General features: G+C 52.9%; 1 protein-coding gene across 2 annotated transcripts; it reads left to right on the top strand.

Annotated features, from left to right (window-relative positions):
• The first annotated feature begins 214 nt into the window (after nucleotides 1-214).
• On the top strand, nucleotides 215-9703 carry NRN1 (neuritin 1). Of its 2 annotated transcripts, none has more exons than XM_050789685.1 (3): nucleotides 215-997; nucleotides 5204-5348; nucleotides 8489-9703. In XM_050789685.1, exons 1-3 carry the CDS (start codon nucleotides 943-945, stop codon nucleotides 8715-8717), a joined length of 429 nt encoding a protein of 142 aa, XP_050645642.1. In that variant the 5' UTR covers nucleotides 215-942; the 3' UTR covers nucleotides 8718-9703. The 2 variants fall into 2 exon arrangements, with proteins under 2 accessions (XP_050645642.1, XP_050645641.1); XM_050789684.1 differs by lacking the exon at nucleotides 215-997 and adding an exon at nucleotides 4883-5021.
• The last annotated feature ends 4993 nt before the right edge of the window (nucleotides 9704-14696 follow it).

Below are 14696 nucleotides of genomic sequence, written 5' to 3'. Positions count from 1 at the left end.
CCCCACGTGTGCAAACCAAACCCCCGGGGCCTGGGCGTGTGCGCGCGCTCGCATGCCTTGTGTGCGGGCGGGCATGGGGGCGCTCGGCGCGGCTGGCGGGTGTGCGCGCGCGCGTGTGTGAGTGTGTGTGTGTGTGCTCGTGCGGGGGGCCGGGCTGCGTGCTCACGCGCTGCAGGCTGCGCCCAGAGCTCAGCTGCTGGGTTGGAGAAAAAGAGGGTAGGCAAGCGCAGGGGGCGGGCGGCCGAGGAGGGCTTTCGAATTAATCGAGCCAGCTTAGCTGTTTTTCCCTCTCCCGCTCCTTTAAACCCCCCTGCTTCGTAGAGAGAGGGCTGAATTCTCTGTGGTGCTGATGGAGGAGGGGGAGCAGGTTGAAACAATCGAGTGGGCGCGCCAGGACTCCCCAGCTCCTGGCGGGGAAGGGAGGGGGAGCCCCTGTTCTGCGCAGGGAGGGGGCGGGGTTGGGGGGGCCCCCGGAACGAGGAAGAGGCAGGGGTGACCGCTAGAACAGGGAAGTGGTCACCCCCGGGAGGCAAAATTTCATTCAGATCGCACATTAATTGGAGATATCTGATTAATTCCAGTTTCTGATGACTATAAATGGCGATTCTCTACCAAGGTGTCTATATTAAAAAAAAAAAAAAATCATTCCGTGTCATCCCCCACGTCAGGCCTGCTCGTGGGCGTGAGGCTGTACTTCCTCCGCCCCCTCCTAATGGAGTGAACCATTCCCAGCTCTCCCCCCCCCAGCCTCTCTCTCTCTCTCTCTCTCTTTCTGTCTCTTCCTCGCTCCCTCTCTTTCTCTCCTCCCTCTGCCTTCCCCGTGCATAAAGTCTCTGTCGCTCCCGGAACTTGTTGGCAATGCCTATTTTTCGGCTTTCCCCCGCGTTCTCTAAACTAACTATTTAAAGGTCTGCGGTCGCAAATGGTTTGACTAAACGTAGGATGGGACTTAAGTTGAACGGCAGATATATTTCACTGATCCTCGCGGTGCAAATAGGTAAGTGGCCGCTCAGCCCGGCTGGAGGTTGGAGGCGGGAGGCAGCCTGCCCCGGCCCGAAGCGCCGAAGGGGACTGGCGGGCCCGCGGCTGCCCCAGGGTGCGGAGAAGCCGGCAAACCCCCGAGGGTGGGGGCATCAGTTCCTGGGGACTAGCGCGTCCCAGATCGGTTTTTCCTAAAGCTATAGATTCCAAATGTTCGCCAGGAAATGTGTACGACCGGACGTTTTCTGGACAGGGTCTTTTTCCACCTTTTCCCAAAGCACACATCCATTTTTGTTTCCCTTTCTGGGTTTAGACCAGGTTTGGTGCGCTCTGGGGCAATGTACTGGCTCCTGCGATACTGCAAGATATTATTTTGAAGAGTCTAAAGGTGAATGCAGGAACAAAATGGCTAGGCAGCCAGGACTGGAAAGTTTATGTGCAGAAAGCAAAGATATTCCAGGGCTCAGACTGCTGCATTTAGAACTTTGTCATTCTCCCGCCCCTCCTCCCCCCTATATCCTAGCTGCAGCGTTTGCACCGCTACCGCAGACCCTGCTGGTGGGCAAACCGAGAGTGATAGGGAACTCCAGACCATATATTTTAATATGCTTACCATTGAAGAGGATGAATTCAGCCAAATTTACGTAGATGTACTTTTCTAGGCGCATTTGTCTGCTACTTTACACATTGGTGTCTGTATTATATATATAGGAAAGGGTTAAGAAGTATTTGGAATATGTCATGTCGGGTGTTTGTTATTTTTGTTTGTTTGAGGTTGGTTGTGGAAGGATTTATTTACTCCCCATTTTATGTTAAGGAATGTTGAGTCGTAGTTACGCTGTCAAGGGTCTCTTAAAGTTCACATTTTTACCATCCAGAATGAAGAAAAGATATACAAGAGGGCACTAGAAAACCCTCTTCTCTGATGCGGGGTCAGAACATTAATTAACGTGGCCTAAAAGTGAAAGTGAAGCAGGTTATTAATAGAATGGACAACAGGGGGGAAAAAAAGAAACTCCTGAAACGGAATTGTTGCCTCCTATCAGTTCAGGCTGTGGCATTCTTTGCAGACAAATCCTTGCAGTATTGGGGGGAGGGGTGCTTTAGGTAATTGGTTTGGGACAAGAAAGGAGAATGCATAACATGTTTTTTCCATAAGAAATGTGAAGGAAAACAAGGTTTGGAGTTCTCTAGACATTAAAATGGATTCTTTACAGTGGGGTTTTATGCAACTGACATGATTTCGAGTATCTGATCTTCTTTTGCAGAAACATTATAAGGATTTTAGAGTGTGTGGATGCAGGATATTGGTGTTTTCCTTTAGTTCTAAAAAACGACAATGCTTTAAATCTGGTTGTTTTGAATCTTTGACATTAGTGAAAAGTGCTGCTATAAATAATATTTCTAATGGCAGCAAATGTCTTAAATGTTGGAAATAAGTGAATGTGGCATTTTGCAATAAACCTTTGAATCTTTAGAGAGCAGGAGACAGGGTTGTTTTTGAGATAGAAATTTTAATCGGACAAGGTTTGGGACTCTGTTTTCCCGGTAGGAAATAACCTTACTTTGAGAGGTTTGGAGGAGGAAAAAAAAAAAAAAAAAAAAAAAAGACGGTGGTCGTGCCTGAGGGACGCGTTTTGAACACGTTAACCTCGGTCCAAAAATGACTATTTGTTGGCTGTGGAATTGAAATTGAGCGTATTTGTTCCCGAATGTCTGCCCTTACCTGCACCAGAACCTCGGTCTTTATTAATTCATGGCTGAGAGCTGTCCCAAATCATTGACATTTGGCAAGAAAAGTGGGGGTTGGGGGGGGCGGGGAGGTAGAAGAGTGTGGTGGACACGAAAGAAGACTCAGCAGGAGGAAATTCGGAATGAATGAGATGTCGAACGAATGAATGAACGGATGAAAACCGCGCAAGAAAGGGACGGCAGAGAGGACAGGGAAGGAGCCCGGGTCACCCGCCAGAGCCTCGCCTAAGCGGAGTTCAGGAAGGACAGCGAGGGACACACGGGCTACGACCTGCTGGGACGCGTGCGCCTGCAAAACCCGTCCCGCGCGCAGCCTCCCGGCCTCCCAGAGAAGGCTAGAGTCTAAGGAGTCACAGTTTTAAAAGACAGAAATGTTCACGACTTCTTATTTTACACACGCACACACTCACACATGCGCGGTGTGCAGGGTCTTCTCCAGCAGCTCCTGGGAAGATAACGTGACAAGACAGCTCCCGCCCCCGGCGAGCCCCAATTCCCCTTAAAAAATGTCAGTGCATTTTAGGGGTTTCTTTCGCCGCCGAGTTTTGGGGGTGTAGGCAAGGGGTGAGGAGAGACGTGGACGGGGAGATTGGACTTTATTTTATTTCGTTTCTTCGCTTCAAAGCTGTATTTCTGACATGCGTTATAGAGGAAGACGTGTGGAGTGTATTCCCACTTTGAACGAGTTCTATCAGAACAAAGATTCGCTTATTCTTAAGATTTTACGTGAGTGTTCGATTTGTTAGTATTATAGTCGCCAGGGTACTTAATTTTCGCTGTAAGGTGAACCCGGAGGTTTAAGAAGGTTTACGTATCTGCCCCATGGGAGGTCGAAGTTAACCTTGGTCCCTTCCCGGGCGCTTCCCGTTCCGGATTAAAAAGCGCAAGGCCCGCCTCGCTCTTCCTGCAGCTCTTTGCAAATGGTACGTTCTCGGAAGCTGCTGCGGGTTCGGTCACCTTCCTTTTCGGCGTTTGGCCCGGCGCTCGGGGACAGGGACCCGCGTGGGGGAACGGGGGAGTGAGGTATCTGGTCCTCCCGGGACACATTGACACACAAACGCAGCCGCCAGAACGCGGCTGAGGACCAGGCCGGAGCCCAGGGTCGTGGGTGCCAGTGCGAATTTCGATTCTGAGATTCACCCTTTCTTCCCCGCCCTAAAGCTGTGTTTCCCTGGCGCCCTCCCCGCGCCCGGGCTGCTTTGGGCCGCTGGGCACTCAGCTTCCAGCCGGGTTCGTCGGCCTCAGGGTGGAAAGAGATGGCCACAGCCGCGCGACCGCAGCCTGGTGCCAGTCTCTCCGTCCCGCGCCTCGGGGCTTGGCCGCCCAGAGGTCAGGGGCTTGGGGCTTGGACCTTCGTGCGGCCTGTGTTTCCTCCTCCTCCCGCCGCTCAGCTTTTATCCCTGCCCGCTCTCTGCAGGGAGTCCTGAGCTGGGGCCAGGAGCCCCGGGCCGCGGCGAGCTCACTTTCAGCAGCCAGGCTGGGACCAGGAGAAGAACAGCCTCTCCCCGCTGCTGTCCGGAGTGGAGGCTGGGTTTTTGGCGGGCGGGTGGGTTGTTAAGGGTGTCTGGGGAGCCGAGTGACTGACAGAGGAGGAGGAGAGAAGGAGGCCCGAGGTTCGTGGATCTGGCCTTTGCGGAGACGACCAGGGCAGACTCATCCGTGACCCCGCCCGGCCTCTGGCCTTCTCCGCTCCAGACCACTCATCACCCGCGCCAGGTCTCAGGACGCCTAGGTTGCCCTCTTTCCAGTGGGGCGGGAAAGGGTGCATCCGAGGGTCTTACTCGGAATAGAGTCCACGGTAGGCAATCGGTTTTATAATGAAACAATCCATTTCGGTGACTGCTGGTGGCTTCCGGGGACTATATTCGTTCATTCATTCAGCAGCGTTTGCTGAGCGCCCACCAAGGACAGAGCGCCAAGCCTGAGGCTTATTCGCGTGATGTGGCGTTGGGTTCAGCTGCGTGACCCCACGCCCTGCCGTCTCCCCACCCCGTTCTCGCCCCCGCACGCTGCAGCCGAGACCCCTTCTGTCACCTCAAAATGGAAGATCGCATTGTGAGAGCTGTGACAGGGCTTGCTGGGGAAGTGTTGGGAGACGAAGGAGGCAGTGAGGAGAAAGAGAAATAAAAGAGATGAGGGAGGTGAGAAGAGGGGGCGATGGAAACAGAAAAAGATATGGAGCGAGATGCGGGAGGGAGCTGGAGGAAAGGAATCGACTCACCTACCTCCCACCCACCCACACCTGCTCACGCACCGACAATCTGCACTAGTCACAGCGTTAGCCGCAGGTCGGGCATTCCTGGGTCAAGTATTTCATTCACCTCTAACACCGGCGCGCCCCAAGGCTGGGTACTGGGAGAGGCCGCCCGATGCAACGAGGCCGCGCGGAGCCTGGGTCGCACAGGGAAGGGCAGTGGGGCGGCAGGGCGGGGTCGTGGCGCTGCTGACCGGTGTTCCCTCCTCCCCGCAGCGTATCTGGTGCAGGCCGTGAGAGCAGCGGGCAAGTGCGATGCGGTCTTCAAGGGCTTTTCGGACTGTTTGCTCAAGCTGGGCGACAGCATGGCCAACTACCCGCAGGGCCTGGACGACAAGACGAACATCAAGACCGTGTGCACGTAAGTGTCCTTTCTGGCCGGTTGGACTTCGGTTTTGAGGGAGCTACTGAGGTCGGAGAGTGCCGAGCCTCCCCGCCTGCGCTCAGCGTTCAGCGCCAGCGCGAATCCGAATCTGCTCACTCTTGCCTTCTGGCTCCAACCCCCAGGCCTAGGACCAGGCCCCCGGGTTAGAACCTGCACTTCCCAAGGGGATCCCACAACCCGGGGTGGGATATAGGGGAGGATCCTTCAACATAGACCCAGTCCCAGCTCTACGCGGCCTCACAGGCTTGCACAGAGGTGCGCATGCTCAACGTGCTGGGACCCAGGGCAAGGGCCATGAAGAGTTGCTACCGGTTCTTGATGCTGCAAAATCTCTCTGCCTCGTAGCAATCTTTATCATTCTTTTCTCTTGCGTGAACGAGCGAGCCAGGTATTCTCTGAAGAACAGTTAGTTTGGATTTGAGGATTGTTTGGGGGTAATACTACATTTGCCTGAAGGGAAAGTCACTCGTCTCATCTGTCCATTTCTCCCGACATAACGCCCCTGTAATACACATCAAGGAAATGCCGGCACAGGCAAGGAGACACGGGTCCCCCTTCCTGTTTCTAGCAGACAGGCTGAAACACTGTCTTATTGTGTGCCAGTGACTTTACCCAAAAAGAGTAAGTCCAGGTGGTAGTCCAGTGATAGTCGCTGTTGAGTTTACAGCAGATTCCGAGGTTTGGAATAGCCACTCTCCTTGTTTCCCTCGCCCCCTTGCACATTGGCACAGTGTCCCCAGACCTGGACAGCTTCAAAGGTAAAGAGAGATGGGTAGGAGTCCATAGCCAGGCCCAGTGGTGTTTTCTCAGAGCTTGGCTGGAAAGCACTGCTCCCACTAGCAATAAGGGAACCAGCAGAGCACTACTGCAGTGGACCTGCAGCAATTTAGCTGCTGCAGACCTTAGAAATCACCCCCATCCTCTGCAACACACACTGTTTTATTTTGCAAAAAACAGCTGTGTTCCCCCACCCCCACAATAACGCTTCCAGTAAAGCCAAGGCAGGTTATGCCCCTTATTCCCTGAGGTTAGAGTGACCATTTTCTATGGCATCATTTGTAATACTGTGAAGGCTCTCCTGTCTCCCCACCTGGGGCAAAAGGGAATGGTGGAAGGAGGGATGTTTGTTTAGGTTTTGATAACTTAAATGGGTGTCAATTTTGCTACTCTGTTTCCTAAATGCCCCAGTGCCTACTAGGAGCCACAGCGGCTAAGTGGCTAGTGCTTTCCTATCATGAAAGGAACAAAGGCATTTAATTCTAAAAGCCTCGTGATGGATAAGAATGTATCTATAAGGATAAGAAAAGGTTGCATATAGAACAGCTCCCGAATCCTCTGTCATTTGTTGGAACTTATTTATTCCAAGCTATTTTAATTTTAAGCAGAACTTTTGTCTTGGAAAACAGGAAAGTGAGAACTCCTCCCTGAGGTCACAGGCCATGGCTAGGTCCCGGCCCTACTCAGTTGGGGGAGCTGGTTGCTCAACACGGAGCTGAAGCCCATCTCTGCCCAGCCCCAGGTAGAGTCTATCCTTCTCTACCAGGTCCCTCAGGACTCTGCCCCCATCTGGGCATGCATAAAGAAAAGAGCAATTTAGGCATCCTTTAGCAGGGGTGATTCCACAGGCTCTCTGCAGGAAAGCTGTCCTCCCTGGGCCTCCTAATGTCCAAATATTGCTGTTTATTACAAGTTGAGGAACCTGGAAGCCCCGTGTCCCTCCAGTACTCATAAATTAACACAGTGCCTGCCTTCAATGTGCTTACAGTCCAGGCCAGCGAGCAGAAGGGAAAGAGAGGAGAAAATACAACCAAACTGTGTGGAGGGCAGGCACCGGTAACCTGGTGCTCAAGGCTCAGGGGAGGTGGGGACCAGCCCGGAGTTACAGAGAGGCACAGATCGACCCAGCTCTGAAAGGAGACAGTGCCCCAGGAATCGATCACGGGTTGGGATTATATTTAGTCTCAGGATCTATTTTGGGTTTTCAGAAGAAAGGGGGACAATCAAAAGGGACAGGTTGGATGAAGGTTGTGGGGGCGGGTCTAGGAGCTGAGCCTGGGAGGAGGAAGTGGTTGAGTTAGGCGCCAGTCTCCGGGAACTGACCGCCAGAGGAGGACAGAATGTGGGGGGGTCCTCGAGGGTTGGCAGCGGTGGGCACCACGCCCTCCCCGCAGTTCCGGCCTTGGGGGCTGGCGCTACACCCTGAAAACTGTGGTGAGGAAGCCCCATGAGGCCCAAGCCCACGGAAAAGACTGGGGAGGGAGAAAGAGGAGGGACCCAACGCGCAGGCCTGTGGCACTGGGATTTGCAAGAGCAGATGAAGCCTACGAAGCCGGCCCCAGGTGCTTGGCCACTAACACTCACCGAGCCGGGGGAGAAGAGAGGCAGGCAGGAGTCTCCAGGCCGAATCTGAGCCGGGGACTGTGGAGAGCAAGGAGGATCGAGGCAGGCCGGGGGGAGGAGGAAGAGGAAGTGGGGAACAGAAGAGAGGAAAGCAGACGGAATGGAAAAAGAAAGAAACGGAAAATAAGGAGAATGGAAAACAAAAGGAAGAGGTAGTGGGTGGAGGGAAAGAATGAGGGCGAAGGCGAGAGTACCGCGGCGTGGAGAAGGAGGGAGACAGAAGGGGCTTGGGGGAGGAGAATGTAAGAAGCCCCGAGGGGAGGGCAGTGCTCAGAGCTAGTAACCCGTCTTGCCAGCTAAGAGGCATTAATGGGCGGCAGCTTGCGAGGCTTAGCACTGTTTTCCTAGCTTTCCCCGAGGAGGGCGAGCAATCTGTTTGCGGAGGCCGAGGTGCCAGCGCGCCGCAGCGGGTGCACGACCCGGCTCCAGGCTGCCGAGTCCTCTCCCCGCATCTGGAAGGGAAAACCAGGCAGGAGGGGGCGTCCCCCCACCCCCGCTTTAGACAGCCGCTTCTGGCGTAGGCGGAGGTCCCACGAGTCCCGACCTTGCGCAGCCCAGACGCCCGGGCGGTGAAGAGAAGGTAGGGAGGGGACACCCTGGGAAGTTTGCGGGGCCGCGAGCGGGGAGGCGCAGGGGTGCAGGCCCGGGGTCCTCCCGGGGTCCTCCCGGCGCCCCAAGTGAACCTGCTTCTTCTGTTTTGTTCTGTTCCTCACCAGATACTGGGAGGATTTCCACAGCTGCACGGTCACAGCCCTTACGGATTGCCAGGAAGGGGCGAAAGATATGTGGGATAAACTGAGAAAAGAATCCAAAAACCTCAACATCCAAGGCAGCTTATTCGAACTCTGCGGCAGCGGCAACGGGGCGGCGGGGTCTCTGCTCCCGGCGCTCCCCGTGCTCCTGGTCTCTCTCTCGGCAGCTTTAGCGACCTGGCTTTCCTTCTGAGCGTGGGGCCAGCTCCCCCCACGCGCCCACTCACACTCACTCCATGCTCCCGGAAATCGAGAGGAAGATCCATTCGTTCTTTGGGGACGTTGTGATTCTCTGTGATGCTGAAAACACTCATATAGGATTGTGGGAAATCCTGGTTCTCCTTTTTATTTCGTTTGATTTCTTGTGTTTTATTTGCCAAATGTTACCAATCAGTGAGCAAGCAAGCACAGCCAAAATCGGACCTCAGCTTTAGTCCGTCTTCACACACAAATAAGAAAACGGCAAACCCACCCCATTTTTAAATTTTATTATTATTAAAAATTTTTTTTTTTGTTTGGCAAAAGAATCTCAGGAACGGCCCTGGGCCACCTACTATATTAATCATGCTAGTAACATGAAAAATGATGGGCTCCTCCTAATAGGAAGGCGAGGAGAGGAGAAGGCCAGGGGAATGAATTCAAGAGAGATGTCCACGGACGAAACATACGGTGAATAATTCACGCTCACGTCGTTCTTCCACAGTATCTTGTTTTGATCATTTCCACTGCACATTTCTCCTCAAGAAAAGCGAAAGGACGGACTGTTGGCTTTGTGTTTGGAGGATAGGAGGGAGAGAGGGAAGGGGCTGAGGAAATCTCTGGGGTAAGAGTCAAGGCTTCCAGAAGACAGGCTGCTATGGTCACTGAGGGGTTAGCTTTATCTGCTGTTGTTGATGCATCCGTCCAAGTTCACTGCCTTTAATTTTCCCTCCTCCCTCTTGTTTTAGCTGTTACACACACAGTAATACCTGAATATCCAACGGTATAGATCACAAGGGGGGGACGTTAAATGTTAATCTAAAATATAGCTAAAAAAAGATTTTGACATAAAAGAGCCTTGATTTTAAAAAAAAAAAAAGAGAGAGATGTAATTTAAAAAGTTTATTATAAATTAAATTCAGCAAAAAAAGATTTGCTACAAAGTATAGAGAAGTATAAAATAAAAGTTATTGTTTGAAATGGGGGTGTCGTTTGTTTCCTACCCCAACCTGCTTCCTTGGCCCAGTTCTCAGGGTACCTGGAGGGACACAGGATGCCAGTGACAAGCTCACCTCTTCAGGAAGCCGCTGGAAACCTGCCACCTTCAAGCAGACCCTCCTCACTTAAGCCACTTGGCCACTTCCCCAAAACCCTGCTCCCTTAAAAAAGAGAAAATGAAAGTTGTTTTTAAATTAATTAATTACAAAGCAGAGATTCGTTCTATTTGAGGTTTACAGAAACTGAGCTTGCTCGCACAGGCAGACAATGCCAGTGGCCGGCCGGCTGCCCCCGCCTCAGGCGGGTCGGAGCCCTAACCACCATCCTTGCAGGCCTGGCCCTAACCACGATTCGCCTCTTCCTCTGCGGTGGCCAGAGGCAGCTTGCGAAGGAACCGCCATTAAGGGCTCCAGCAGAGGGGCCGAGAGGCTGTGTTCCCCGGCAGGGATCAGGTGAATCCTTTCATAATTAATAAGATAGCTCAGCTGAAATGGCGAGGAGACGGGCCCTATTGATCTGGCAGTGGGGCTGCTTCCACCTCTCCTATTTATAGGCCCCGCATGGCCTTACGGAGAAGTAAACATTCCGGAGTAAACAGGGGCAGAGGCGACCCGGGTCCGGGGGCTGTAGGCCTGGAGTAGGCGGGTGGGGGCGGGGGGAAAGAACTGCATGTAGGTCTATGGGTTCAGAGAAATCGAAATCGAAATCTGAGCTCTTGGAGAAGGTGGCTGTGGGAGGAAGCTGCGGGGGCCCTGGGGGTGGGAGGAAGGGAGGAGAATAGAGGGAGACCGAGGGGGCTGCAGCAGGTTCCTACACGGAGAAGCCCGCCGTCCGCTGCGGGGAGGGTGCGCCCGGGCTCTGAAATGCAATGTGTAAACAATCGCTAGTGTAACCTTTCATAAATCAAACCCAGTGGGTCGCAGCCCAATCTGCATTCCCCCCACGGATTGAATTCCAGCAACACATGCGTCCCTGCGCCCGGAGCGCTGGAAGCTGCAACGATTCTTAATGGCAGCATATATTACGGCCGCGCGCTCACGCACGCGCCGCTCGGGGCCTCTCTGGGGAATCGTTTCGCCCGCTAACTCCCACCCAGTCCCCTCCTCGGTCGATCCCGGGTTCTCCGTCAAAACTAAAGCAGAACCTCGCTACCTGCGCGGGGTGGTCACCCACCAGCAAACGCTCGGGGTTTTGGAAAATAGTTGCATTTTGTTGGTTTCCTTTCAATGGTTATTTTCGGTCTGCGTATAAATAGGATGATTCTAACTTGAGTTCAACCCCTGGAATTCAAATTAGAATGTCTGTGCTTATCTTAAATACGAATCTGTGTAATGAGGAGGAGGAGAACCAGGATAAAGAGGGAGGGTCTTCTCCATTTTTGCCATCATAGCACGCCGCCTCCTATCACTATCTTTTTCTCTGCACATTGGGGGCAAACAAGTGCTCACAACCAAGCCCACTGCTTGTCAAAATAAAAGGCAGGCGCCCTTCTGCTCCGACTGTGGGGAGAAGGGAGACCCCCACGACCCGCAGAGGACGCCCCTCCCCTAGCAGCGCGGGCTTCCCACTCAGAAAGCAATCTCCTGGAAGATCTAGGAAGAGGCAGGCTGAGGGCGGGGCAGAAGGGTCGAGGGGGCGGGGACTGGGAGCGCGGGCTCTTTGGCTCTCCCAACAGGGTTCTTCTCTAGGAACCCCCGGCTCCTACTGCGGTTCCGACTGCTTCCCAGGCGGGGCCGCCCTAGAGGAAGGGCGCCCTCTCCCCTCTCTCAGCCCCTCCACGCGCTTCCAAGCCCCCACGCCACGGAGTCCCAGGTCGCCCCGGGAATCTCCAAACCTTATTGTCCTGTCTGGGGCTCCCTTGCCTGTCCCAAACCGAGGGCCACGCTCACGTGAGCACGGAGACATCCCTGGGAATGCAGGGCCGCTAGTCTTGGAAAAGCAGGCTTCTGCAACTGGAGCGTTAGAGAACGTTTCTTCTTCTTGTGGTGATTGTTTAGATTATTATCGCACCGTCTTCGACTATAATTTGCTGTTTAATCATGATGACATCTCCATATGTTCGTTGATGTCATCTGTTTTAAGCAGCAAAGCGGCTAGCCTTGTTGGCAGTGCAGGGAGATGACATTAACTAGGGCAAGCATGCCCCATTGATGAGGTGGTGGGAGTATTGGGAGTGGGACGGAGTGGGCTTGACGCACAGGGGACATCGTCATATCTATCTCCTCCCCACGTCGGAGCAGCCTCTCCGTATCTTCCCACCGCCCGTGGCTCTTCAAGTGGCCCACTCAGGCTGGCTTCGAGCCTTTGAGGAGCTGTTGGGATTAGAGAAGGACCTCCTTCATCACATCCCCTGTCCGAGTAGGTTCAAGACAACGCAGTTCACTTGAGTGCAGTGTCTTACAATCCTTATTGTGAACATGTCAGGCCAGCTCCAGAGCCTGGCCTGGGCCCAGGGAACTCCAGGGTCCGTGGGAAAGGAAATCGGAGGGAGGGAGGAAACTGGCAAGAGAAAAGGACTCGCGCCTGGAAAATGGGGGACACAGGGAGAAAGGAGGGGGGAAAAGATCCGGAAGTAGAGTTAGAAGGGAAGAGAGGTGGGCGATCACCTGAAACACAGAAGGAGATGATGGAGAAACTTGGAGACCGAGATAGAGCTCTGGGCCAGAGCTAAGGAACAAAGATGACCTCGGTACTTATTTTCATTCAGGACCCCCAGAGAAGCAAATGAGCACAAGAATCTCCACACAGGTTCTCCTTCAGCGGATCCCGAGATCTTTCCACTGTAATCAGAACCCCAGAGGGCCAGGGCCGCAGGGGCCTGGAGTGTTGGTGCTGGACGGACCGAGGCAGGAGCGCCAGCCCCCAGGCCTTTCCCGAACCCCACCCCAGGAAATCCGATGAATCAGGCAAAGATGGAACCAGAGATTTCCCCCTTGCCGAATTCTCCCTCAAATATCAGGAAGGTATTCAACCATTCTCTCCGCGCCACCCCCACTTTTCCCTACAATACACGAACTCTAGCTTTGCTCGCCGGCTGTCCATCCTCTGGAGCGGTCTATCGCCCGACCCAGGGGCACTCCAGGGAAGGATCCCTGGATCCCTGACCACTCAGAACACCTACCAAGGGAAATGAAAGCGTTGGTCTCCTCCCCATCACCGCCCCCCGCCCCCCCCCTCCCAGATGTGAAAACGAAGTGGTGAGTGTGGGGTTGGTGGGGGACGGGAACGGGAAGGAGCGGCTGAGGATGCCTGCTTCGGGCTCCGGAAGACACCCCACCCCCATCTCCACACCGGGTCCCAAGTCATTGTACCTCCCTAGGCTGGGGAGTCTAGGAACTTTGTAATCCTGTAGCTTGTGGTTCCCCCACCAACCCCTCCACTACCCAAGAGAAGAACAGTGTAGAGAAAGCACCCCCTGCAGAGGCCCTTTTGGAGGGTAACGCCTGGGCAGCCTCCGCCCCCAAACCCGAATGCCGGCGTGAGAAAAGCGAACCCAAACCCTGCCCAGCCCCAGGAGACGAACCTCAGCTTGGCCCCACCGAACTCCGGCGATCCTGGCACGCGCATGGAGAAGGCGCTTTCTCCCCACTCCATCCCCACCGGGTGAGGGGAGGACAGTGTAATCTTTCTGTCCAGATTTGAGCCTTGGAAGGACGCAGCCTTCAGTGTGGCTTCCAAGAGCCAGGACTTCGGAGCCGGAAGACTTCTGTGCCCACCTGCATGACCATGGGCGGGTTACTGAACCCCGCTATACCTCAGTTTCCTCCTCTGTAAAATAAGGATAATCACACTTACCTCATAGGATTGTACCTTGTATCAAATGAGATAGTATAGGTAAAGTTCCTTCAGACAACATGCCAGTTACCTCCTGCTAGGTGTTACTAATTTAATTTCCTCAGGTGGATCTCACCAAATTCTTCAAAATAACCTTGAGAACCTCATTCTTTTACTATTTTGGGAGCAGTTATTCTTTATGGTAAAGCGTTTTAAATTCCTCTTACTACAGGCTACTACTCAGTGCTCCATGGTCCTCTCTGGCCTTCTCAAAGGATGCTCTAGATAAGCTCCTTGAGTTCAAATAGCTAGGTCACTCAACACTGACTGCCTCCCGACTCTACTCCACCCCACCCTGCTCAGTGTCCAGGCCAGACTCCTGGCTTTTCTTTCTGCAAACCCCCAACTGGAGTGGCCAGGTTCTTCCAGCACAGGATTTCTTCTCTATCTTCCTTCACAACTTCTCTTCCCCACCCCTGCCCTCACTCCCGCCATTTATCTTAAATTCCTCTCCCATCATTGAAAAATGTAATGAAGTTATTGTAATAATGAAGCAATTCCAGAGTATAGAGAGGGAAGAAAACATCTTCCCTCCACTAATAAATGGTAGCAGGCTGATAAGTGTTCTTCCACGCCTTTCCCCATGCTGCTATACACATATACACACATGCATATATGGAGGTTGGCTTTGGGTTTTGCTTTATTTCATTTTTGCAAAATTGTAATATGTATTTCTCTGCAACCAAATTTCTCAAGAGCAATAGTTAAATATCTCCTTTTAAATGGTTACATAATTCCTTCTATTGATGGATATTAAAGTTTTTCAAGGTTTTTTATTTTTTTGTACTGTGTAAGTATTGTGTTCATAAATATTCCTGTTCAAACAACATTATGTACCAGCATTTTTATTTATTCAATACAATAGGTTTGGTCAAAGTTGAATTGCTGGGCAGAAAGTTATGTATGTGTGCTTTTAATTTGAAAAGATGTTTGTTTACTTTCCCAAAGGATGTGGAGTTTCCCTGCATCCTTATCAACACTGTATGCTGACACTTTTTTGCCTTTTTTGTCAACCCAGTAAGTAACCTTCCTGCTCTGGAAGGTCAGGCTGTCCTGCCATCTGCATTAGGTTCCTTGGGTCCCTCTCAGGCCCTGATCACCACCAGAGTATCCTGCACTAGTGGGGAAGGGCCAGCTGGAC

Source organism: Macaca thibetana, chromosome 4, assembly GCF_024542745.1.
Source record: "Macaca thibetana thibetana isolate TM-01 chromosome 4, ASM2454274v1, whole genome shotgun sequence".
NCBI classification, from domain to species: Eukaryota; Metazoa; Chordata; class Mammalia; order Primates; family Cercopithecidae; genus Macaca; species Macaca thibetana.
The sequence above is the reverse complement of the archived record's forward strand: the minus strand, read 5'-3'. Positions and strand labels throughout refer to the sequence as shown.